Source organism: Hemitrygon akajei, chromosome 21, assembly GCF_048418815.1.
Source record: "Hemitrygon akajei chromosome 21, sHemAka1.3, whole genome shotgun sequence".
Taxonomy (NCBI): Eukaryota; Metazoa; Chordata; class Chondrichthyes; order Myliobatiformes; family Dasyatidae; genus Hemitrygon; species Hemitrygon akajei.
This window is the reverse complement of record NC_133144.1, coordinates 56,101,623-56,127,624: the sequence shown is the minus strand read 5'-3', so window position 1 is coordinate 56,127,624 and position 26,002 is coordinate 56,101,623. Positions and strand designations below refer to the sequence as shown.

Sequence of the window (26,002 nt, the reverse complement as noted above, 5' to 3'; positions counted from 1 at the left end):
ATAGAGCACAACGATCCAAAAATCTGAAGCCGTCATTTCTGCACCAATTCCTTAGCCACATGTGAAACTGTATGATCTTCCTTTTTCTGGCCTCACTAACACGTGGCACGGATAGCAATCCTGAGATCACAACCCTGGAGGTCCTATTCTGTAACTTAACACCTAACTCCCTGAAGTCACTTTGCAGGACCTCATTACTCTTCCTACCCATGTCATTGGTATCAATGTGGATCATGATCTCTAGCTGCTCATCTACTAGTTTAGAATGCTGTGGACTTGATAAGAGATTCCCCTGACCCTAGCACCCAGGAGGCAACAAACTATCTGGGAATCTCATTCTCATCCACAGAATCTCCTTTCTGTTCCCCTAACCAATGAATCCCCTATCAGTACAGCTCACCTCTTCTCCCTGCTTTCCTTCTGACCTCTTTTCCCTGGCTTTCCTCTGCTAGGTCACTGTCCCCCGCCCCCAACAGTATCGAGAGTGGTATACAAGTTGTTGAGGGAAATGGCCACAGGGGTATGCTGCACTGACTGCCTATCCCCTTTCCCACTCATCAGGGACACTGGAAGTCTTCCTGCCTTCTCACATCCCTCAAGAGGAGCATTTCACTATCTGGCCAGGCATCCCCACTGCTCTAAGTGTGCAATAAGAAAGAAAGAATAAATAATGGAGAAGAAAATCTACCTATGGCATATGCCTCTCCTCAATGAAGCTTCAATAAGCCAAAGCCTCAACTCCCCTACTCCAACACTGGCCCACTCCCACAATAGCCGCTTTGCATAAAATTTTTTATTGTATCTTAACAAGTGCCTAATTTTGCTCAATCCACTGTTTCCTTGGGAACTGTGGTATGCAAAAATGTGCCAACTGCCCCTCCTCACGCCTTTTAAACTCTCTCTCCCTCTGACGCAATATGGTGTCTCTTTGGGGACTGTGTAAATATGCCGAGTGCCACTGCCCACTTCTTAAAAACTCTCTCCTACTTGCAATCCGGTGTCTAGTCAGGACTGTGATGCATAAAATTTTCATATTATTGGACTGAGTTCAGGAGTAAACTGCCAGCAGATCTGCTGATACCCCAGAAGTTCTGCCAGTCTCTACATCTCTCAAACAAGATCTCACCTTGATGTTGCATTCACAAGGAGGCACAGTGGCAGTCGACATTTTGGTTGGAGATCCTGCACCAGGATCTGTTGACTATTCTTTTGTTTACACAGATTCTGCCTGACCCTCTGAGTTCCTCCAGCAGTTGTTTTTTTTAAAATCCAGATTCCAGTATCTGCAGTCTCTTGTGTCCATATCCTGGTGTACCCCCTCTTCTGCTCCTTCTTCAAAGCCTCTACATCCTTCCTGTGGTGTGCCAAGCAGAAAGTCACACATTGATCCTAATATGGCCTAAGTGAAGTTTTTATACAGCTGAAACATGATTTCCTGACTATTCTATTCTGCCTTGAGGTCAGCATAATGCTTTACAGAGCCAGGTTCACTCCCCACTGCTGTCTGTAAGGAGTTTAAACCTCCACCCTGTGACTGCCCACATTTCCTCCAGGTGCTCTGGTTTCCTCCCACATTCCAAAGATGTGCAGGTTAGTAGGTTAATTGGTCTCATGGGTGTAATTGGGCAACGCAAGCTCATTGGGCTGGAAGGTGCTGTATCTCTAAATTAAAACCAAAATTCAGTGCTACAGCTGATGAAATATGCAGTTTGCTGCCTTTACCACCAGTCGAATCATCACTTCCAGTGGGCTAAGGACCAGTTTGCCTGTTACACTAAATCTGTAACCCAAAGGACTCTGCAGATGCTGGAAATCCAGAGCAACACACACCAAATGCTGGAGGAACTCAGCAGGCCAGGCAGCATCTACTGAGAGGAATAAACTGTTAATGTTGCAGGTGAAGGTCCTTCATCTGGACTGGGAAGGAAAGGGGGAAGAACCCAGAATAAGAAGATTGGGGGAGGGGAAAGAGTACAAACTGGCAGGAGATAGGTGAAAAAAGATGAGGGGGAAGGTGGGTGAGGGTTGGGGGGGAGATGAGGTAAGAAGTTGGGAGGTGATAGGTGGAAGAAGTAGATTGCTGAAGAAGAAGTAATCTGGTAGGAGAAGAGAGTGGACCATGGGAGAAAGGGAAGGAGGGGGACCATCAAAGGGAGGTGATAGGCAGTTGAGGGGAAAAAAGGGGTAAGAAGGGAGCCAGAATGAGGAATGGAAAAAGAGGGGGGGGGGAGAAATTACTGAAGTTAGAGAAATCACTGTTCCTACCATCTGTTTGGAAGATAGCCAGACTGAATATGAGGTGTTGCTCCACCATCCTGAGAGTGCTTCTTCATGGCAGCAGAGATGGCTCGAAACCCCGACTATTCCCCTCCATAGATGCTGCCCGACCTGCTGAGTTCCCAGAGCACTTTGTAGGCATTACATTAAACCTGTATTATCTGGCTACCTAGTTTCCACTATTAATGTTACAAGAATCAAAATTAATTTATCTCCCCAAAATCTGCTTGAGGTATTTTAATTGGCTTGTAAACTTGGGCTTTTGGAATATGGATAACTGTGTTTGTGATAATCCTTTTGACATTAATGCAAATTGCTGAATATTCCTGCAGTGTTAGCTGTAGGAAACTAGAGGGATCTATGGGAGGAAGGTGATGATCTGTCGGGGCATGAGACTCCATCTAGTGGCACAAGTGGGTACAATAATATGGAGACATGAGAGACTGCAGATGTTGGAATCTGGAACTGAACATCACACAAAGTACCACAGGAGCTCAGCAGGTCAGGCAGCATCTATGGAGGAAAATGAACAGTTGGTGTTTTGGGTCGAGACATTTTGACTTGACTCTTTATTTTAAAATATGATACAGGAAAGGGATAGAATATGACACAAGAGATTCCACAGTTACTATAAATCTTGAGCAACACATACATAATGCTGGAGGAATTCAGTAGGTCAGGCAGTATCTATGGAAATTATCTAAAGAAATTAACAGGTGACATTTCAGGCTGAGACCCTTCATTGTGACTGGAAGGGAAGGGGGCAGAAGCCAGACAAGGAAGGAGTACAAGCTGGCTGGTGATAGGTGAGACCAGGTGAGGGGGAACGATGATGTGAAGAGTTGGGAGATAATAGGTGAAGGGGCGAAGAAGAAAGAATTTGATAAGAGAGGACCATGGACTATGGGGAAAAGGGAAAGAGGTTGGGAACCAGAAGGAAGTGAGGCACAGGTCATGAGGATAGGGCAGGAAAGCAGAACTAACTAGATATCTATCACCAACTAGTTCAAGGGTACCCAACATTTTTTTTATGCCAATGAGGCTTACCATTAATCAAGGGGTCTATGGACCCCTGATTGGGAACCCCTGAACTAGTTGCCAATAGATGCATCCAGGTGAGTGGGGATGATAGGCACATGAGGGAGGGGGCAGATTGGGAATGGTTTCAGAAACTGGGTTGTGATAGGCAGAAGGTGCTGATGATGATAGCATCTGATTGTAGAAATTGGAGAAGATCAGATACAGGGTTTCATCCATTTCCCTCCATGAATGCTGCCTAACCTGCTGAGCTCCTGCAGTGCCTTTTTTATGTTGCTTGTGAAACATTGTCATTGCAGAATTCTGCAGCTGAGTTCAAATCCCATTGCAATTCGGGAATTGGGGGAAAAATCAAGTAACTAAATAAAAACACAAAATGCTGGCAGAACTCAGCAGGCCAGACAGCATCTATGGGAGGAGGTAGTGACGACGTTCCGGGCCGCAACCCTTCATCAGGAGTGAAGTAACATGGGATGGTCGAGGGGGGATAAGAAGTGGGGGAGGGATGAAGTAGAGAGCTGGGAAGTGATAGGCTGGAGGGAAATGGGCTAGGGGGAAGGTGGAGAATTATGGGAAATAAAAGAGAAAGAAAGTTAGGGCTGGGGGGAGATTATATTATAGTGATGGGGGGGAAAAAGAGAGAGAAAGAGAACCAGACTAAAATAATAGATAGGTACCTGCCGGCATGAACATCCAACTCACAGACCTCCTTTGATACCCCTGCCCCCCCCCTTACCCCCATCCCTATCTATTTTGTGTTTTTATTTATTTCCAGCATCTGCAGATTCACTCGTGTGCCAAGTAACTAAATAAATTTGGAATTAAAAATAAATCTCAGTACTGACAACCATTAGGCCACCACCATGTTGCAAAACAATGTATAGAGCAAATTTGCGTTTCTATAATGCAGACTAGCTCTAATATCCTTCTCCAATGAGACATGGGAAGAATTTTGACAGGTTGGTGAGCAGAAAGTGTAAACCATTGGGAAAGGATCAAACGATAGATGAAAATTCACTTATATAAATGGTCTGAAAATGGTCTTGGTCAGGAGGTAAAGTAAGAACTTTGTCATGGAAAGTGTGGTGGTCTATTGGGGACTGTGGAAGATTATTTTGCTAGTCACCTTCTCTTATTCTGCCAGTGGAAACGGTTCTGTTATTTATTCTGTGTCTGTCTTTCATGATCTTAAATCAGAGCCTCAACTATTCCAAGAAGACCAATCAGAACTTCTCCAGTGTATATCCACATTACTAAAGTACCTCATCCCTGGAATCATTTTGGTAAACCTCTTCTCCATTCTCTCAACATTTTGTAAAAAGTTGTGTCCAGAACTGAACACAACCTCAAATTGTCATCAAACCACTGTTCATTACTGTTAATTAATTACAACTTCCGTGCTTTGGTTTTCCACTCTAGTTGAAAAAGCCCTGGATCCTGTATGCAATTTTGACCTCACTGTTCTCATATTTAGGATTATATTTTCACATTTACATTGCTTTTTCTAATTTTTCCTATCAAGTTGCAGTAAATTTCACATGTCGCCTACCTACATCTCACTGATCTCAAGGGACTTCGCCTCACAGATCAATACATCTTCAAAGATTCGTGCAAACTTGAAAGCTGCGCACTGCACACTCAAGTTCAACTCAGTGATATTTATTAGCAAAAATATTGATTCTCATACAGATTCTCAACTCCGCAATACACTTCCCACTGTAAGGAAATAATAGTTGCTTACCTCTACTGACTTTTAACCCTTGTTCCACCAATTTTGTCCTCAAAGATAAATTCATTGGTTAATGCTTATTTGGAATGTAGTCTGTTCTGTGCTTTGTAGGCCTTCCCAAATGTTTGCCAGGTTTGTCACTTGCCTCAGTTTTGGCTATGTACTAACATCTCTGTAGTTTAATCCTGTCGACTACTACAATGCCATTGTCTTAGTATCGTTCAAAAGAAATGGGTATGGTGTATTATGTTAACAAGGTGTGTCAATTTTCTTGCACTAATACAGTTTCTGTACAATATTTTTCTCTTTATTGTCTTGTATAACTTGTGTATAATTCATCCTTTGTGTTTTGTCTTAGCAATGTGCCTTTGATGCTGCTGCAAGATAGCTTTTCATTGTACCTGTACCTCACTGTACTTGTGCACATGACATAGCAACCATCAGGCTCTTGGCCAGTCTGGACAATTTCACTCTCCACAACTCTGAACCTACAGACTCACTTTCAAGGACTCTGGACCACTTATGTTCTCAGTATTAGATTTTTCTGCACCGTTTGTCTTCTTTTGCACGTTGGTTGTTTGTCAAGAGTAATGCCACAAAATGCCGCAGGAACACAGCAGGTCAGGCAGCATCTATGGAGAGGAATAAACAGTCGACGTGTCAGGCCAAGATCCTTCATCTGAACTGGAAAGGAAGAAAGAAGAAGCCAGAATAAGATGGTGGAGGGGAAGGGAGGAGTGCAAAGGGATAGGTGTGACCAGGTGAGGGAAAAGGTAGGTGCATACGTAGGGGAGGGAGGGAATGAGCGAGAAGCTGGGAGTTGATAGGTGGAAAGGTAAAGGTCAGAAGTAGAAGCAATGTGATAGAAGTGGACCTTGGAAGAAAGGGAAGGAGAAGGGACACCAGAGGGAGGTGACAGGCAGGTGAGGAGAAGAGAAGGGATAAGAGGGGAGCCTTTGTTGATCTTTGTTTATTTTCATAGATTCTATTGTATTTACTTCTTTCTGTAAATGCCTCTAAGAAAGTGAATCTCAAGTAGTATATGGTAACATATAGGTGCTTTGATAATAAATTTATTTTGAACTTTGAGCATTATGGCTGAGCAAGATGTCAAATGGCTAAATTCTGCAGGAGAAGCTGGAATTACACAAATGTGTCCAACATCTGACCCTGGAGTTAGAGCGAGCACTGAGAGGGCGAGAAGGTTTTGATGACCAGCTGGCTGATCTCCATGTGGAGCTGCTAAACACCAAATCCCAGGCCAATAGGCAAGACCAAGAGAAGGTCTTACTGAAAGAAAAATTATCAACCATCACGCAGGTATATGTAACGTTCCAATCTCTCTTTATCCTCCTCAGTTGGTTGTAGCATTGCCGATTTTCCAAATTAAAGGTTAAGATTTTTAAGGTTAACTTTATTTTTCACAAGTACATCTAAACGTATAGTGAAGTGCATCATTTGTGTCAAAAACTAGCACGCCTGAGGGCAGCCCACAAATGTTGCTGTTTCTAATGCCAATATAGCACGTCCACAATTTACTAACCCTAACCCATATGACTTTGGAAGCCGAGAGGAAACCAGAGTAGGCAACGGAAATCCGCATATTCATGAGGGGAACGTACAAAGAGAAGATGAACTTCGACTTCTGGCGCTCTGTGCTCTAATAACATCGCACTAACAGCTACGCTACCGTGGGGTACGTGTGCACAGTGCAGTTTGCTACGTTGATCTAATTGCATTGAATAAAGTATGGAAAAAGATCTCTTATGTAATCCTCTGCGATGAAGGATAATTTATCAAGGTGCAGTTTTTACCCCTCTGCCATCAGATTACCAATTGGAAAATAAACCCATGAATACTACCTCACTATTTTTAAAATCTCTGTTGCTCTCTTTTTTACACCACTTATTTAATGTATTTCTTGTTATAATTTAGTCTATTTTATGTATTTCTCTGTACTGCCACAAAAAAATTAATTTCACGACATATGTCAGTTATAATAAACCTGATTCTGATTCTCCCTGTCAGGAAGAGCTTTTCATTTCCCACAACTTGCACTAGTGTCCTTATGTATATTTAGTTGTTCATCTTTGCACATGTATAATTTATGTTAATTTTACTTTATCTTCTGATTGTAATTTACTGTGCTGTTGCTGCTAAAAGCTAATTTTCATGGTGCTTCCACGCTGGGTATGTATAACCATGGCAACGAGCTCAGACTTGACTTGAAGCTGAGTTTGTCATTCCTGGAAAGAGAAGTCAGAAGTTTTCAAGACGGTGAAATGGCTAGAAAGGGTGGATATATTTACCCATCTGTGCACAGGTCAGAAATAAAGTCCTTCAGTGTAAGGCTATCACTAATAAATCCAGTGGAGAATATGAGTGGAATTTATAATCCAGAGAGCTGACAATGCATTGTTCGAAAAAGTGGTTGAGGTGGGTACAATAATGACATTTGGATAAGTGTATGAACAGGAAAGATTTAGAGGGACACAGGCCAAGTGCTAGTAAATGGGATTATTTTAGATGGGCTCTTTCTATACGTACACAGTGGGAGTGTCCTAATTGGTTGCATCATGCCCAGGTATGGAAACGCCAGTACCCAGGAACAGACAAAAAAGCTACAGAAAGTGGTGGATGCAGCCCAGTCCCCCACAGGCAAAGCTCTCCCCACGATTGAGCACATTTCCATGGAGTACTGCCACACGAAAATAACATCTAGTATCAAAGAACCCCACCATCTAGATCATGCCCTCTTCTCACTACTACGATTGAGCAGGAGGTACAGAACCCTTAGTTCTGCAGCACCAGGTTCAGGAACAGCTGTTGTGCAGAGGGACTTGGGAGTGCTTGTTCATGAATCACAAAAGGTTGGCTTACAAGTACAACAGGTTATTAACAAGGCAAACGGAACGTTGGCCTTCATTGCTAGAGGGATTGAATTCAAAAGCAAGGAGGTCATGCTGCAACTATACAGGGTACTGGTGAGGCCGCACCTGGACTACTGTGTGCAGTTCTGGTCTCCATACTTGAGGAAAGATATAGTGGCTTTGGAGGCAGTGCAGAGGAGGTTCACTAGGTTGATTCCAGGGATGAAGGGGTTAACCTGTGAGGAGAGATTGAGTCGCCTGCGACTATACTCTCTGGAGTTCAGAAGAATGAGAGGGGATCTTACAGAAACATACAAAATTTTGAAAGGGATAGATAAAATAGAAGTAGGTAAGTTGTTTCCATTGGTAGGTGAGGCTAGAAGTAGGGGACATTGCTTCAAGATTCAGGGGAGAAGATTTAGGATGGAGATGAGGAGAAACTGTTTTTCCCAGAGAGTGGTGAATCTGTGGAATTCTCTGCCCAGGGAAGCAGTTGAGGCTTCTTCACTAAATATATTTAAGATACAGTTAGATAGGTTTTTACATAGTAAGGGAATTAAGGGTTATGGGGAAAAGGCAGGTAGATGGAGCTGAGTTTACGGACAGATCAGCCATGATCTTATTGAATGGTGGGGCAGGCTCGATGGGCCGGATGGCCTACTCCTGCTCCTATTTCTTATGTTCTTATTATGTAACAGTTATCATGCTACAATCAGAATCAGGTTAATATCACTGGTGTATTTCATGAAATTTGTTGTTTTGCGGCAATACATAATAATAACTATAAATTACACTAAATATATAAAAATAATATAGTCGTACTGAGGCAATATTCATGGGTTCATTATACATTCAGAAATCTGATGGTAGAGGGGAAGAAGTTATTCACAAAAAGTTGAGTGTGTGTCTTCAGGCTCCTATACTGCCTCTTTGATGGTAGAAATGAGAACAGGGCATGTCCTAAGTGATGGGGGTCCTTAATAATGAATGTCTCCTTTTTGAAGGTGTCCTGGATGCTGGTGCCCATGATGGTGTGGGCTGAGTTTACAACTTTCTGCAGTTTTTTCCAATCCTGTAAGGTGACCAGACAGTGATGCAACCAGTTAGAATGCTCTCCGAGGTACATCTGTAGAAATTTGAGAGTGACTTTGGTGACATGGCAATTCTCCTCCAACTCCTACTGAAGTATAGCTGCTTTTGTGCCTTCTTTGTAAGTGCATCAATATATTGGGCCCGGGATAGATTCCCAGGGAATATGACACCAAGGAACTTGAAACTGCTCATCCATTCCACACCCGATGAGGATGGGTGTGTGTTCCCTTGACTTCCCCTTCTTGAAGTCAACAATCAATTTCTCGGTCTTACTGACGTTGAGTGCAAGGTTATTGCTATGACACCACTTAACCAGCTGATCTATCATGCTCCTGTACACCTCCTCATCACCATCTGAAATTCCATAAACAATAGTTGTGTCACTGGCAACTATCAGGCCCTTGAGCTGGCGTGGATAACTTCACTCAACACAGCTCTCAACTAGTATGACAACCTACGGACTCACTTTCATGGACTCTTTACAACTTGTATTCTCAGTGTTATTTTTTTAAATTTGCACAATTTGTCTTCTTTTCCACATTGATTGTTTGTTAGTCTTTGTCAATGATAACTTCCATCCATTCAGCAATCTCTTTGACCCCTACCATTGGGCAGGAGGTACCACAGAATTATGACAAGGACTCTTAAGATGGGAAGCAGCTTCCTCCCCCAGGCTTTGAGACCACTGAACTCCCGGCCACCACCCAGGTCTTTCCACCTATGAAACACCAGTAACATTATACTGTTTACTTTTTAAACTTGTGGCATAAATTCACATTATTATTTGTTAATTTATTTGTGGTACTATTAATTTATTATATGTGTTGTGTGTGAATTATGCGTTCTGTGTTGTGAACCTTGGTTCGAACGAATGTTGTTTCATTTGGCGGTATACATATACACGGTTGAAATGACAATAAACTTGAATTTAATCTTTATGTATAACTTTTCATCAATTCTATTGTATTTCTTTATTTTGCCTAGAAGATAATGTAGTATATGGTAACAGATGCATATTTTGATAATAAATGCTACTTTGACTTTGACTCCTTGGTTAGAATAAGCAAACTGAGTGAAGGAACCTTTTCTGTATGACTCTACTGTAAATCTTGCTCTCGTGTAGTAGCTTAGGTAACCAAATGACCGTATGGACAGTGAGGTAATCAATGAATTCACTGGATGTCTCCATAACTTCAATCTCTCTTCCACTCATCCAAGATGTTTATCAGGAGCGCTGCATACACAGGACTCTTTGCGTTGTTACAGATCCCTCCCATCCGGGTGCCAATCTCTTCGACGCCCCCTTCCGTCAGGCAGGAGGGTAGCATCAGGGCAGGGACCTTTAGGAAGGGAAGCAGGTTCTTCTTCCAGGACGTAAGACCCCTGAACTCCCCGCCATCACCGAGATCTCATCACAAATGAAGTGCCAGCAGCATTATACTATTTACTTCTGAACTTGTGTTGGAAATGGGTCTTACACCGGATGTCAATATTCTGGAATATATTTACCTATTATTTGTTAATTTATTTGCAGTAATATTACTTCATGTGTTGTGTGTGAGTTATATGTAATGTGTTGTGCACCTCGGTCTGGAGGAACGTTGTTTCGTTCGGTGGTATACATCTGTACAGTTGAATGACAATAAACTTGAACTTGAACTTAAGACCGTTTCCTCTTGTTTGCTTGGAGCCGAGGGCCTGTGCTGTCAGGTCTTCTCCCTCTCTGCTGCTGTTTCCCATTGTTGATCCTGTGTTCAGCTGGGTGAGAGTCAGTGACTGCTTACCGCTCTGTTTCATTTCCAGGTGAACGAGAGGCTTACTGCAGAGCTGGGCGAGTTGCGGCAGACTCTTGGGCTGCGCCAGGAGCAGCTCCATCATCTGGAAGCCGAGAGGAAGATCCTGAACAATCAGATAGAGGCCCTGGAAAGTGAGCGAGCTCAGCTGATCGGCGAGAAGGAGACGCTGCTGACTGCTGTACAAGCAGACGTCAAAGCCCATGATGACGAGGTTAAGGCTCTAAAGGAACACTGTGAAGAGCTCAGGTAAAAGGAGATTGTAAGACCATAAGACATAGGGACAGAATTAGGCCATTTGGTCCATCTTTACCATTTGATCATGGTCTATTTTCCCAACCCCATTCTCCTGCCTTCTCCACGTCACTTTTGTTGCCCTTTTAATCAAGAACTTAGCAACCACCACTTTAAATATACCCAATAACTTTGCTTCCACGGCCACCTGTGCCAATGAATTTCAAAGATTCACCACCTGATGGTTAAAGAAGTTTCCCTTCAACTCTGTTCTAAATAAATGTCCCCCTATTCTGAGGTTGTGCCCTCTGGTACTAGACTCCCCCACTGTAGGCAACATCCCCTCCATGTCTACTCTATCCAAGCCTTTTTATATTCGGTAGATTTCAATGAGATCACCCTCATTGAAATTCCTCCTCATCTTCTGCTATAAAGGGATGCCCTTGTATTCTGAGACTGTGCTGTCTGATCCTAGACTCTCCCTCCATTAGAAACATTGTCTGCATGTCCACCTTGTCCAGGCCTTTCAATATTCATAAGTTTTAATGAGATACCCCCTCATTCTTCTAAATTCCAGCGAGTGCGGATCCAGAGCCAAAGAAACGCTCCTCATACATTAACCCTGTCATTCCCGGGATCATTCTCATGAACCTCCTCTTGACCCTTTCCAATGCCAGCCCATCCTTTCTTAGATACGGGGCTCAAGACGGTTCACAGGAGTCCAAAGAGCAAAGGCATATACCTGAAACATTACATTAAGAGTTAGATTCAGAGTCCGAGTGTTGGAGAAATACAGAAACAGCCCTTCAGCCCAACTCGTCCATGTCTTTTAATTGTTGTTGTTTCTATCTCAACCACTTCGTCTGGCAGCCCTTTCATTTTAAACCTGTGCCCTCTAGTTCTAGTTTGCTTCTCCATCCCTGGGAACAAGATCTTGCGCATTCACTCTATCCCTCATTATTTTATTGAGTTATTTATTTAGGTTATTTATGTTATTTATTTAGGCCTTCCAGCCCTTCGATCCACTCCACCCAGCAACCCTCGACAAACTTGACTGACCCTAATCTATTAGAATGAGACAAAGGAGATACAGGACAATTGACAATGACTAATTAGCTCACTAGCCGGTATGTCTTTGGACTATGGGAGGAAAGCAGAGCAAAGGGCAAAACCCACACATTCCACACGGAGGATATATGGAGAATGGTGCTGGAATCAAACTCGGAACTCCAGAATACCTCGAGCTGTAGTAGCATCGTGCTAACCACTATACACCTCTATCAGGTCACTTCTCATACTCCTGAGTTCCAAGGAATACACGTCCTATGGAGACATAGGAGTCTATAACAGAATGTTTATGGATTACTCGTAGAGCCCTTAATTCAATATACTGACTCGTAGTGGTAAATAAAATCATCATGGGTTTAGGTAACATGAGTGGTCAGCACTTTCCCTTACAATTGGGGTGTCTAAAACCCTAATTGTAGGTTTAAGGTGAGAAGCAAAAGATTTAAAGGGGACATAAAGGGCAAGTTTTTCCTCACAGAGGGTGGTGGGTATGTGGAACAAGCTGCCCAAGGGAGTGATTGAAGCAGAAACCTTTCCTATCCCTGTACCTGTGCAAATGTCTTTTAAATAGTGTTATTGTACCTTCTTTAATCATTTCTTCTGACCTTTGTCTGTGAGCATTTCAGAATGTATGTGTATAACGACTCGTGTATATATATATAGAACACTGAAGGACCAGTTTCATTGTTGTGAGTCTCTACGGGTTGCGGAGTGACACAGCTAGTAGAGCTGCTGCCTCACAGTCCCAGTGACCCGGCTTCAGTCCGGACCTCCAGTGCTGTCCGTGTGAAGTTCCGCTGTAACCAAGTGTGTTTTTAGAAAACTTTATTAGAGATACATCATAAAACAGGCCCTTCTTGCCCAATGAGCCATGTTGTCCAGCTACCCACCGATTTAACCGTAGCCTAATCACAGGACAATTTACAATAACCAATTAGCTCACTAGCCAGTATGTCTTTGGACTGTGGAGGAAACCCATGCACACACGGGAAGAACATACAAATTTCTTCCAGAGGGCACAGGAACTGAACTTTGAACTCCAGCGCCCTAAGCTCTAATAGTGTTGCACTAACTGCTACTCCACCATATTTCTCCCAGTTATTTCATTTCCCTCTCACTTCCCTGAGTGTGGATCATGAATTAATGGCCCCTGCATATTACCCCTACAGTGCAGGTAAATGGTGGATATGGGGTTGTGGGGAGATTATTAAAATGTGGGGTGTGTACTTGATAGTCAGCAAAGACTCAGTGAACAGAAGGGCTTTTCTATGCTGTGACTCTGACCTAACTTCCCAAGCGTCAATCATCAGTTTTCCATGATAATCTACTACCTTCTGGAGTAGCTCAAAGTTCAAAGTATATTTAGTAGCAAAGTATGTATATGTCACCATATACCCTGAGATTCATTTTCTTGCAAGCATTTACAGTAGAATAAAGAAATACAATATCACTAATGAAAAACTACACACAAACACTGACAAGCAACCAGTATGCAAATACAAAAAATGAATAAGTAAACAATATTATCATTTAAAATGTCAGGAATTCCAAAGACTTGCAACCTTTTGTGGAAAGGAATGTCTTTATTAACGAACACTTTATGTTGAGAACATGTTGTCTTCTACCAGGATCTCCAACCTGCGGAACTTGTTCTTTGGTATTTGCAAAGTGAGATTGGCTTTCAAGCTTCTAATCAATTTGTGTTAGGTCTGGGCCAGACAAGCATTTCACATTAGGCCAATCTCAATTTAAAATGACCCCACGTTATTTAGTTTTGAGAAATGCACAACTTTTATCAACAGCGTCAGGCAGGGGAGTTACAAGTGATTGAGTGGGGGAGATCACTCATTTCACAGGAAGCTGAAAGGCTGGGAGTGGAGGAGGCCGAGGATTGACCTTATTAAGGGCTATAGAATCACAAAATGCATAGATAACATTGGTGAGGCCCAATTTGGAATATTGTGTGCAGTCTTGGTCACCTATCTACGAGAAAGACATCAACGAGATTGAAAGAGTACAGTGAAAATTTACCAGGATGTTGCCAAGTCATGAGAACTTGAGTTATAGAGAATCATTGACTAGGTTAGGAGTTTATTCAGTGGAGCCTAGGAGAATGAAGGGATGTTTGATAGAGGTATACAAAATTATGAGGGGTATAGATACGGAAAATCCAGATGGGCTTTTTCCCTCCTGTTAGGTGACAGCAGAGCTAGTGGTCATAGGTTAAGGGTGAAAGGTGAAATACTTAAGGGGAACCTGGGGAGGAAGCTCTTCACTCAGTGGGTGGTGTGAGTGTAAAATGAGCTGCCAGCAGAAGTGGTGGATGCAGGTTTGATTTCAGAATTTAAGAGAAATTTGGATGGGAGGGAAATGGAGAGTTATGGTCCAGGTACAGGTCAATGGGACCAGGCAGAATAACAGTTTGGAACAGTCTAGATGGGCCAAAGAGCCTATTTCTGTTCTACGACTCTGTAAAGTGGATGGTCAAAATCTTTTGCACAGAGTAGGGAATCCAGACTAGTTGGACCTAGGTTTAAGGTGAAATAGGAAAGAATTAAAGGGGATCTGAGTTATGCCTATCTCCATGCTGTATAATTTTGACTCTAATTAATATTGGAAACAGAAACCACAGTAACTTCTAGTTGAGGCCATAAGACCATAAGACAGAGGAGCAGAATTAGGCCATCTGGTCCACTGAGTCTGCTCCGCCATTTAATCGTAGCTGATTTATTATTCCCCCTCAACCCCATTCTCCTGCCTTCTCCCCATAGCTTTTGACACCCTTACCTATCAAGTACCTATCAACCTCTGCTATAAATACAGACAAATTTCACAGATTCATCACCCTCTATCTAAAGAAATTCCTCCTCATCTCTGTTATAAAGCAATGTCCTTGTATTCTGAAGCTGTGCCCTCTGGTCCTAGAGGTCCCACAGAATAGCAAACACCCTCTCCCTGTCTACTCTGTCTAGGCCTTTCAATATTTGTTAGGTTTCAATGAGATCCCCTCTCATTCTTCTAAACTCCAGTGAGCACATGCTCAGTGCCATCAAATGCAGGAAAAGCAGGAAAATTCTTAGAGTAGTGGTGCCACGGTAGTGTGGTGGGTATCGCAATGTTATTACAGCTCAGAGTGTTGGAGTTCAGAGTTCAATTCCAGCATCCTCTGTAAGGAGTTTGCACGTCCTCAGCATGGAATGTGTGGGTTTCCTCTGGGTGTTCCGGTTTCCTCCCACAGTCCAAAGAACGTACTGGTTAGTAGGTTAATTGGTCACTGTAAACTATCCCCATGATTAGGCTAGGATTAAATTGAGGGGCTGATGGGCGGTACAGCACGAAGGGCTGGAAAGGCGTATTCTGTGCTGTATCTGTAAATAAGTAAATAGATAGATAAATAACTAAATACATAGTGCTGTGAGTGGAGGATGATCATGTATAAATTATTTGCATAAATCAATCTCATTCTGAGTAGTATAGTCAACAGGCACGATTGTCAGTAACTCTCCCATTGTGCCCACAATGTCACTAAGATATGACCATTAATAGGAATCCTTTAGGCTGTGCTGAGTATCAGTCGACAGTGGCCATTGACGGTCTCTAATCTTCACTGAACCCTGTTCACTAACACCGATGTGCTTCCTCTCCAGGGTTTCCGAGGCCCAGCTAAGAGAGCGCAGCAAGTGCCTGGAGACAGAGTTACAGCTGAAGGCTGAAGAGCTCACCATGGTAACCCTGGAGCAGGGTGAAGTTGCTCAGCAGTGGAAGGAGAAGTGGCAGGAAACTGCCTGTGCACTCAAAGCCAAGGAGAAGGAACTCCAGCTGGCAGCTGTGAAACAACTCACCAAGAAGGAGAAGGTACCAGCTTTTATCAGGGAGACAGAAGTTGGCACAGGGCCTGAGAAGCAATTTGTCTCAGTGATAGCAACAGTGTGCACATTTTATTTTCTCAGGAGATGGGCGCCATTTGGCACGGTCAACATTTAATGTCCCTCCCTGATTGCTCTTGAGAAGATGATGGTAAAAATTCTCCTTCAGACCCTACAATCCATGTGGCAAATGTGCTCCCACTTTGATACGTGGCAGTGTGGAATCGGGGTTCGTTGAAAATGGGACTCTCTGAAACCAAGCGATCTGCTGACCCATTTCCATTTTGACTCTGGAATTGGATTTATATATTAGTCTAGACCAATGGTTCCCAAATGATTCTGGCTCCCAGACCACATCCCTTGTGCCACTCTCTCCCTTTCCAGCCATTACGTAAAAACTTTACAAAGAGTTTTGGTATACAATGCACAGTGAAAGAAAATAAGAACTACAATTTCAAAGCAGTGACAAATAATTGCAAAAATTATTCCAACTCATTTTTAGCTGCAAATAAAATGATTTCTTTATATAATTATAAAACAATTTTCATCAACAATTTTAGAGCGTACATTAGTAGTCCAACTATTCACTACTTCATTGCTTTTCACCTTTCAGTGAGATGGATGGGTTTGGTGCAGGGATATCAGCTTCTCAAAATCAGGCTGAATGTCACTCAGAAGGAGTCTCAGATCCCCACATTCAGTAATTCACATTCTATTTCATTGCTTTGAAAGAAGTTGGGTGACCGCACTGAAATTGTGCTCCACTAAATATGATGTTGGAAAGGCAATAAAAAACAACTTGATCTTTTTCCAATGTTCAAGATAGCAGTCAGAGTTTGTTCTACAACCAAAAGTCTTGATATGAATTTGTGAACCTTGGCTTCAGCTCAATGTCATATTGTAGCAAGATCAGTCCTTCCTCCATCCTTCCTGTTAATTCCTTATTACAAATGTTCAGGAATTGATTTATTACCCAATCAGGAATTTGGATTGAGAGAAGATCCTAAAATCTCTGACATCCTTTATGCATCTAATATAGGTTTGCATAGGTATACTTGGAATATCATAGTGTGGTATTCTTTATTTTTCTTCCAGCTCAGAGAGTCTCAGCAATTGGAAAAGTTTGCAATGCCCAATGTTGCACTTAAATAGGGTTAACATGGACAGAAATGTGGAGGTACCTGATTTCACTTTGTGAAGATTCACATCATTTCCTTGCAACTGAAGACTAATTTAATTAATCTTTGCAAATAATTCTGTCAAATAAGCAATGTCATGCCTAATATTCCTGAGTTGATTGCAGATTGAAATATTTGAGTCTTCAAAGAATTTCATCACAGTTTCAAAAAGCATATAAAAATGTTTCAGGCAGTTTCCTTTTGAGAGCCATCTGACTTGTGTGTGTAACAGCAAGCATTCAAACTGATCATCCTTCTTAATATAAACCTCTCGAAATGGTCAAGAATTGAAAGGATGGGAATTGATTCCATTTATCACTGAAATAGTGGTATTTAATGATTAGGACCCTTGCAAATAACAGCTTTTGAACCATGTTTTCATTTTTTATGAAAGTGAACATGACCAAGAAGCAAAGATTTGTTGCCTGGCAAAGTTGGCTCATCCAACTGCAGATCAAATTCTGTCCCAAGTATGTTGCCCAATGTGTCCTCCACATTCTCAGACATTTCATCTATTTATCTTTGAACAGAGTTGTTGCTGAGTGGAATAACATGATTTCTTCAGTCCAGATTTCTCACAATATGCCTGAAGTGTCACATTGCTTTTCAACAACTATAATGCGCTTCGAACAAAGTCTAAGAGGATGGTGGGTCAGCAAGTGATGAGGTGATTACATGATCATTGTCAGCAATTATGAGGCATTGAGGATCAAATGCTTATAATAGGTAATTAATTTCTTTAATTAAGCCTATAATCCCTCATATTCCCCCTTGCTACTAAGCACCACCCCACCATACCCTTTATCTTTATCGTTCCCTTAGAAACTCCCACCACCACCCTGTGGTAACCACTAGTCTAGACCAAATAAGGGTAGCGGCTTTCCTTCTTTGAAGTGTATGGAGTATTTTTACATTGACCCTGGAGTTCTGTTGTTAAAATTACTGATTGTAGATTGTTAATTGCCTGAAAATAAATTCTCTGGGCAGCATGATGGGATTTGCAATCCTTTCTCTAGATCGGAGGTTCCCAACCTGGGGCCCGCAGATCCCTCAGTTAATGGTAGGTAGCCATGGTTGGGGACCCTTGCTTTAGATGATAGAGCACCATATTATTCATCCTGAAGTCTTCTGTTCCCATGTAAAAAACAACTGAAAATGCCAGAAGTGAGCAAGAGATCAAGTTCCTTCTGTAGAAACACTGAGTTAATGCTTCAGTTTGAAGAGCCTTCATTATAACTTGGAAAGCGATGGAAGTTAGTTATAAGTTTTCAAAGGTACATTTAATTTCAGAGAAATGTATACAATATACATCCTGAAATGTTTTTTCTTCACAACCATCCCCAAAAGCAGAGGAGTGCCTCAAAGAATGAACGACAGTTAAATGTCAGAACCCTAAAGTCCCCTCCAGCTCCCCTCCCTCCCGTGCGAAGTGACGGCAAGTAACAATCCCCCTTCTCCCCCACCGGCAGAAAAAAAGCATCGGCACCCACCACTGAGCACTCAAGCAATGAGCAAAGCAACAACAAAGAACACAGACTTGCAGTTACCCCAAAGACTTCGTGTTTCACCCATTTGACGCACCACAGGCTCTCTCTCTCCCTAATAAGGGAGAAAGAGGTGTCTCCAATTTCACAGCGGGTGGGGAGACGTAACAAATAACTTATTGGTTTACGATGTTAAAAGTCCGTTTGTCGCTTTTTTTCAAGTTCTATGCCAAAAGATCTGGGCACACAGCTGTAGTATTCTGACTCCCCTGATGACACACGGGTCTCCTGCCGTGACAGCAACCTTCGATCCACCTGTCTCCAGAGCCCCAAGATCCTAGGCTTACAAAACTGAGCCAGACTCTTAGGCCGAGCCCTTGGCGTGCTGAGCAACGGCCAGTTATGAAACCCTGAGAGTGGGTCCCATTCCCGCAGAGAACCGAAGTCGGTGTGTAACTCCAGGTCAGGGTCTTCAAAAGAACCCCAAAAGGGAAAAATAAAGATATTAAAGATGGAAATAGAGCTGTTTCCAAAGATGCAAGCAAAGGAGTCGCCATTTAGCACCATCTTCATTCTGCTCTGCCTTCTCCTTATAAATTGAAGCAAAGGTGGGAAAGAGATGGATTGAACAAAGGGAACATCTATGAAAAGCGAAATAGTGTCAATATTTAAGATTGATGGTCCTTGATCATTATTGGGAACAGTTAGCTTTGTCCACGGATGCTGCCCAACCTGCTGAGTAGCTCCACCGTTTACTGCTGTTATTTTAGATTTTAGTACTTAACTGAATAAATAAAAATAAATCTGTGATTAGAGAGCAACTATCAGAACTGATTAGTTGTTCTGATTATTTACTTTTAGAGATGTGACTCTTCACTTTGACCTTTCCTCCATAAGCTGTACCTGCAGGGCAGGAGGGCTGAATCAAGCTAGAGAGTTTCTTAACCAATGAAGACATGATAGCTTCTAATGTTATAAATTTTCTGCGATTTAGTCCTCGGCAGACAGGTAAGAAGAACAGTTTCCCATTCCTGAAAGGCACAAAGGAAACGGATGATGCTAGTTTGGTAGTTTCATCATTACTGTACCGGCATTATCTTTTCAACTCCATGTTATACTATGAATTAAATCCCCAGCTGTCTTAGTGGGATTTGAACTTGTATTTTTAGGATGTTACTGCCACTGCCATGTGACCTTTCTCAGTCAGAAACAACTGTTCAACACCAGCATTAAAACTTGTAGATAACTGCCCATCATATGTAATTCATAGGGTTTTGAATTTGCAGATTGGCAACCCATCAGTTCCACTAATATACAGTAATCTGTTAAGGTAATGGAAGGATTACACAATGTTTTGAATCCCTGTCTGATTTTCCGATGATTCTGTCTTCCCTGCTACAGGCTGAGTTGCTGGGAGATTGTGAAATCTTTGCAGCAGATTTGGAAGAGCTGATTGAGTTAAGAACGGCATTAGCCAGGTAGGGGAAAGCTAACCTCCTGATGTTCTTAAATCACAATGAATGTTCTGGCACCTCCGCGCTGTGATAATAATGATCTCAGTCTTTGCAATTACAAGAATAGAATGATTTACGTATGACAAATGTTTGATGGCTTTGGGCCTGTATTTGCTGCAGTTGCTGAAGAATGAGGGGGATTCATTGAAACCTGTCCAATATTGAAAGGCCTATATAAATTGGATATGAGGAGATTAGGACAATATGGTACAGCCTCAGAATACAATGATGTCCGTCGCGATGAGGAGGAATTTCTTTTGCTGGAAGGTGGTGAATCTGTGGAGTTCATTACCACATTCAGCTGTGAAGGCCAAGGCATTGGGTATATTTAAAATGGAGGTTGATTAATAAGGGTGCCAAAGGTTACAGGGAGAACATAGGAGAATGGAGTTGAAAGGGAAGCTGAATCAGCCATCATTGAATGGTGGAGTGGACTCAATGGGTTAAATGGCCTAATTCTGTTCCTATGTCTTAGGGTCTGATGCACCATCAATAACTCTCTCAGACGTGAGGCGAGATATTGGCTTTTATTGACTGGAAGAAAGAACAAGCAGCAATTGACCACCATACTACATCCTGGAGACTGAGAGGCAGGGCTCAGGCCCCAATCGCCTTTATACCGGGGTCTGTGGGAGGAGCCACAGGAGCAGTCAGCAGGGGGGGCGTGTCCAGACAGGTATATGTAGTTCAACACAGGGTCTTATGGTCAATCATGTTCCACTTACAGCACAGGAATAGGAATTTGGCACAATTTGTATTCCAAATGAGCCAACAATATTCCTTTCTCCCTTCCACCTAAGACAAGGGGGTATGGATAATCCACAGAGATGGCCATTTATATATTCAAAGGGGAATGGAAAATATTTATTTACTTTTTTACTGTTATTTATTTGTATATATATATTCTGATTGCTGTTCATAGTAATTTTTAGTGTACTTGTTGCACTGTACTGCTGCTGCAAAACAATACATTTCATGCCAGTGATAATAAACCTGATTTTGATTCTAGTTTAGATCTATTTCTAACCTGTGACTGTGTGCCTGTAACAGCTATAAACTTGAACGAGTAGGACCATCATCTCACAGCTCTAGTGATCGGCGGTTCAATTAGCAAAGACCTTTGCATGTTCTCCCTGTGACAACCTGGGTTTCCTCGGGTGCGCATCCCAGAGGTATGCGGGTTGATAGGCCAATTGGCTGCTGTAAGTGGCCCCTTGTGTGGAGGGGAGGGGTAGAATCTGGGAGGAGCTGATGGGAATGTGGGGAGAAGACGATCGGATTGATGTCACATTAATGCAAATGGGCATCACAGACCCAGTGGGCTGAATGGCCTATTTTATGCTGCTTGGACCTGGGATATGGGGAGAATTGTTGGTTTGCTAGTGTCACAGTTATAACAGTGTGGTAAACTATGTGTATACCTGTCTGGACACGCCCCTCTGCTGACTGCTCCTGTGGCTTCTCCCACAGACCCCTGTATAAAGGCGATTGGAGGCACTGCTTCTCCCTCAGTCTCTGAGATGTTGTGGTTATGTTTGCAGCTAATAAAAGCCTATCCTTTGCCTCCCATCTCCGAGAGTTATTGATGGTGCATCAAACAGTAATATTGTTGGATGTAATCTTGCATTGATTCTATTATGTTTCTTTGATTTACTAAGTATGCCTGCAAGAAAACAAATGTCAGGTTTGTATATGGTGACATATATGTACTCTGATAATAAATTTACTTTGAACATGAACCGAGGTACAGTAAAACAATTTGATTTTTATGCCATCCCTACTGATAATTTCATCACATCACATTCAGGTAGTACCAGGGAAAAGCAATAAGACAGTGCAGAATAAAGTGCTACATTTAGAGGGAAAGTGCAGTGGAAGCGGATAATAAGGTGCAAGGCCACAACAAGGTAGATTGTGAGGTCAAGAGTCCAACTTATTGCACTTGGTGACCATTAAAATAGTAGGTTAGGATCTGTTCTTGAGCCTGTTCTGGAGGCTACATACAAAATTTCTAAATATATCTCCTTTGAATTTCTCTCACTGCAATCTGCAGCACGTAATTTTACTTTAAGCAATGTACTTTGACTTCAGGAGGAGGAAACTAGAGGTCCATGAGTCTGTCCACATCGGGGGATAAGAAGTGGTGAGAGTCTGTCTGTCTGTCTAGGTACCATATCCGATGCGGATGTTGGTGACCGTGGTTTTCCATACAGATCTATCCCTTGTTCTTTGGATGACTTCCATTTCCTCACTGTGTAGCCACCTGGCTAAGCTTTTGATGTACATAAGCCGAGGTCTTCCTCTAGGTTTGCTCCCCTCGATCTTTCCAGAGAGTATGAGTTATTCTAGTTCACCTTTCCGCACGACGTGTCCTAGGAATCTGAGTTGTCTTTCTCTTATTGTTGGTATGAGTGATCTAACTGCTTGGGCTCTTCTGAGAACTTCTTCATTTGATGTGTGTGTAGTCCATGATATTTGTAACATTCTCCTGTAGAACCATAATTCAGCTGCTTCTAGTCTCTTTTCCATTGCTGGGGAAATGGTCCAGCATTCACTTACATAAGTCAGGATAGAATAAATGTAGCACTGCAGTATTCTGTTTTTAGTGTAGATGCTCATCTTTCTGTCTGTTAATATGGTCTTCATTTTCTGGAAAGCTTCTTTCACCATTGCTATTCTGTATTTTATATCTGTGTTGAAGCTGCCATCACTTGTTATTTGGCTGCCAAGATATCCGAATTTGTTGACTTGTTTGACGTTTGTATTTGCAGTCTTGGTCACACATTGTGGGATGTTTTGTCTTTCTGGAGATGACTATGCTTTCTGTCTTCTTGGTGTTGATTGAGGCTCAGCACTTTTAGATTCCTCAGTGTTATCATTTCAGAGGATCTGTCCCGGGCCCAGCACAGAAGAGCAATTATGAAGAAAGTACGGCAGCACCTCTACTTCCTTAGAAGTTCAACATGACATCTAAAACTTTGACAAACTTCTATAGATGTATGGTGGAGTGTATACTGACTGGCTGCATCACAGCCTGGTGTGGAAACAGCAATGCCCTTGAGCGGAAAATCCTACAAAATATACTGAATACGGCCCAGTCCATCACAAGTAAAGCCCTCCCCACCATTGAGCACATCTACGTGGAGTATTATCGCAAGAAAGCAGCATCTATCATCAGGGACATCCATCACCTAGTTTATGCTCTCTTTTCACTGCTACCATCAGGAAGAAGGTACAGGAGCTTCAGGACATATATTGTATCACTTGTTCAGGAACAATTATTACCCCTCAACCATCAGACTCTTGAACCAAAGGGGATGACTTCACTTAATTTCACTGAACTGCTCCCACAACCTATGGACTCGCTTTCAACAATTCTTCATCTCATGTTTTTGATATTTATTGCTAATTTATTATTATTATTTATAGGTTTTATGTTTCAATTTGCACAGTTTGTTGGCTTTTGCAAACCAGTTGGTGCAGTCTTTCTTTGATTCTATTATGGTTATTGGATTTATTGAGTATGCCCAGAAGAAAATGAATCTCGGGGTTGTTTATCAAGGAGTCCTTGATTATAAAATGGGATTTGGGCAAATGAGGGATAGTCAGTGTGGAAAGCTTTGACAGTGAACTTAGACCTTGATTCGGGAAAGCTAGAGGAATCATGTTGGCATGAAGGGATGGGCTTCATTTCCTCTTGATGTGCACAGGGTGGTTGTCTCGTTACCTTCCGCAAACACGGCATAGAACACTACAGCACAGTACTGACCCTTCACCCTTCTACGATCAATCTAGCTGTTCTCTCCCCTTTATCTCTCTTCCATGCACCTAAGAGTCTGTTAAATGTCCCTCTACCAACACCCCTAACCTCCACACACCCCTACTCTGTGTAAAAAAAAAACACTAACCTCTGTCATCCTCCCCATACTTCCTTACCTTAAAATTATGTCCCCTCGTATTAACAACTTTTGCTCTGGGAAAAAGCTACTGTCTGTTCACTCTATCTTGCTATCTAGCACACCTCTCATGGTGTCACTTCTCATTTTCTTTCACTCCAAAGAGAAAAGCCCTAACTCATTCAATCTATCCTCATAAGACGTGCTCTCTAATCCAGGCAGAGGCTTACTGGGACCCACTCTAGGGGCTGTAATTGGTATTGGTTTATTATTGTCACACGTCCTGAGGTACAGTGAAAAGCTTGTCTTGCACAGGCTTCATACAGGTCTGCATTGAGGTAAAACAATAGCAATGCAGAATAAAATGAGAGAAACATGCATAAAATGCTGGAGGAACTCAGCAGGCCTGGTAGCTTCTATGGAGAAGAATAAATCATTGACATTTTGGGCTGAGACTTTTCATCAGGACTGGAAAGGAAGGATGCAGAAAGCAGAATACAAAGGCGGTGAGTGTACAAGCTGGCAGGTGAAAGGTGAGACCAGGTGATGGGGGGGAGGGTGATGAAGTGAGGAGCTGGGAGGTGGAAGGTGAAAAACGTGAAGGCCTGAGGAAGAAATAATCTGATGGGGGAAGGATGAAAGGGAAGGAAGAGGGGCAGCAGATGATAGGCAGAGGGTCAGTGTACACTCCGTCTGTACCCTCCCTGCTAGTGTGAAGCGTTACTCTAATACATCTCACCGAGTGCTCTTCCCGGCCTCAGGGCGAATGCGGAGAAGGCACAGCTCAAGCGGCAGCAGGAGGAGAGTGGACGCGTTATTGACCTGCTCCAACTGCAGAAAGACATCAGCGGCGACTCGGTAAGTCAGCCACCACCCATCCTGTCGGGGAACTGAGGCAACGTGGGCTGCTGAAACCCTAGTGCTACGTCAACTCTTTCCGTTTTCCCCAGAAACTGCGAGGTTCCTCCAAGTTCGCCAGGAGTTTAGAGAGTGTCCAAGCTGAGCTACAGAAATATCGGTAAGTGTTCAGGATCCCTGCTTACTCCATGTGGGAGACTCTCTATTATTCTCTCCCAGTCTCTCTGACTCTCTCTGTCTCTCAGTTCTCTCTATTTCTCCCAGTCTCTCTGACTCTCTCTGTCTCTCAGTTCTCTCTATTCTCTCCCAGTCTCTCTGACTCTCTCTGTCCCTCAGTTCTCTCTATTTCTCCCAGTCTCTCTGACTCTCTCTGTCTCTCAGTTCTCTCTATTATTCTCTCCCAGTCTCTCTGACTCTCTCTGTCTCTCAGTTCTCTCTATTTCTCCCAGTCTCTCTGACTCTCTCTGTCTCTCAGTTCTCTCTATTTCTCCCAGTCTCTCTGACTCTCTCTGTCTCCCTCTCTATTTCTCCCAGTCCCTCTGTCTTTGTCTGTCTCTCTCAGTATGTCTCTGTCTCTCTGTGTCTGTTTCTCTCAATCCCTCTCTCCTTCTCTCTCTGCTGCATCATTTTGAACGATGGGCAGGGCTATCAGTGAGCAAGTGAAGGAAGTGGAAGAGAAACTCATTAACGTTCCTCTTGTTTTCAAACAGCAACCAGATTCATGGACTTGAGAAGGAGAAGGGGGAGATGGAAATGGAATTGAAGAAACTTAAGGTACTACATCCTTTTGGTTAGCCTATTGCAGATATCCTGAACACAATGTCCTCATTAGACTTGGAATAGGTGAACTGACTTTCAGAGATCTCACAATTGAATAACGAATAAATTTATTAAATAATTTTAATAATAACTCAATAGTTGCACAAGTTGAAGTCCCTGTTTTCTTGAATGTATAAAGTAGTTGAAGCAGTTCACGTAGTTGTGTGTGAGGGAAAGGTTCCCATGATTTGTTTCCACAACGATGACTTATTACCTCAGACTTCCCCTTCTTATTATTGGTATTGGTTTATTATTGTCGCATGTAGAGTGAACAGCTTTTGTTTTG

The 26,002-nt window shown here is 42.6% G+C and overlaps 1 protein-coding gene across 7 annotated transcripts in view; it reads left to right on the top strand.

Annotated features, from left to right (window-relative positions):
• The window catches only part of LOC140714317 (uncharacterized), a 156,049-nt gene that overhangs the window by 63,199 nt on the left and 66,848 nt on the right, over positions 1-26,002 (top strand). For 6 of the 7 annotated variants that reach the window (XM_073025468.1, XM_073025466.1, XM_073025463.1 and 3 more), the window contains 7 exons: positions 6,176-6,364; positions 10,810-11,048; positions 15,749-15,956; positions 20,031-20,107; positions 24,801-24,897; positions 24,990-25,057; positions 25,608-25,671. In XM_073025468.1, coding sequence (XP_072881569.1) covers positions 6,176-6,364; positions 10,810-11,048; positions 15,749-15,956; positions 20,031-20,107; positions 24,801-24,897; positions 24,990-25,057; positions 25,608-25,671 — 942 coding nt within the window. The remainder of the gene's footprint in view (positions 1-6,175; positions 6,365-10,809; positions 11,049-15,748; positions 15,957-20,030; positions 20,108-24,800; positions 24,898-24,989; positions 25,058-25,607; positions 25,672-26,002) is intronic. The other variant, XM_073025467.1, reaches the window with a different exon arrangement.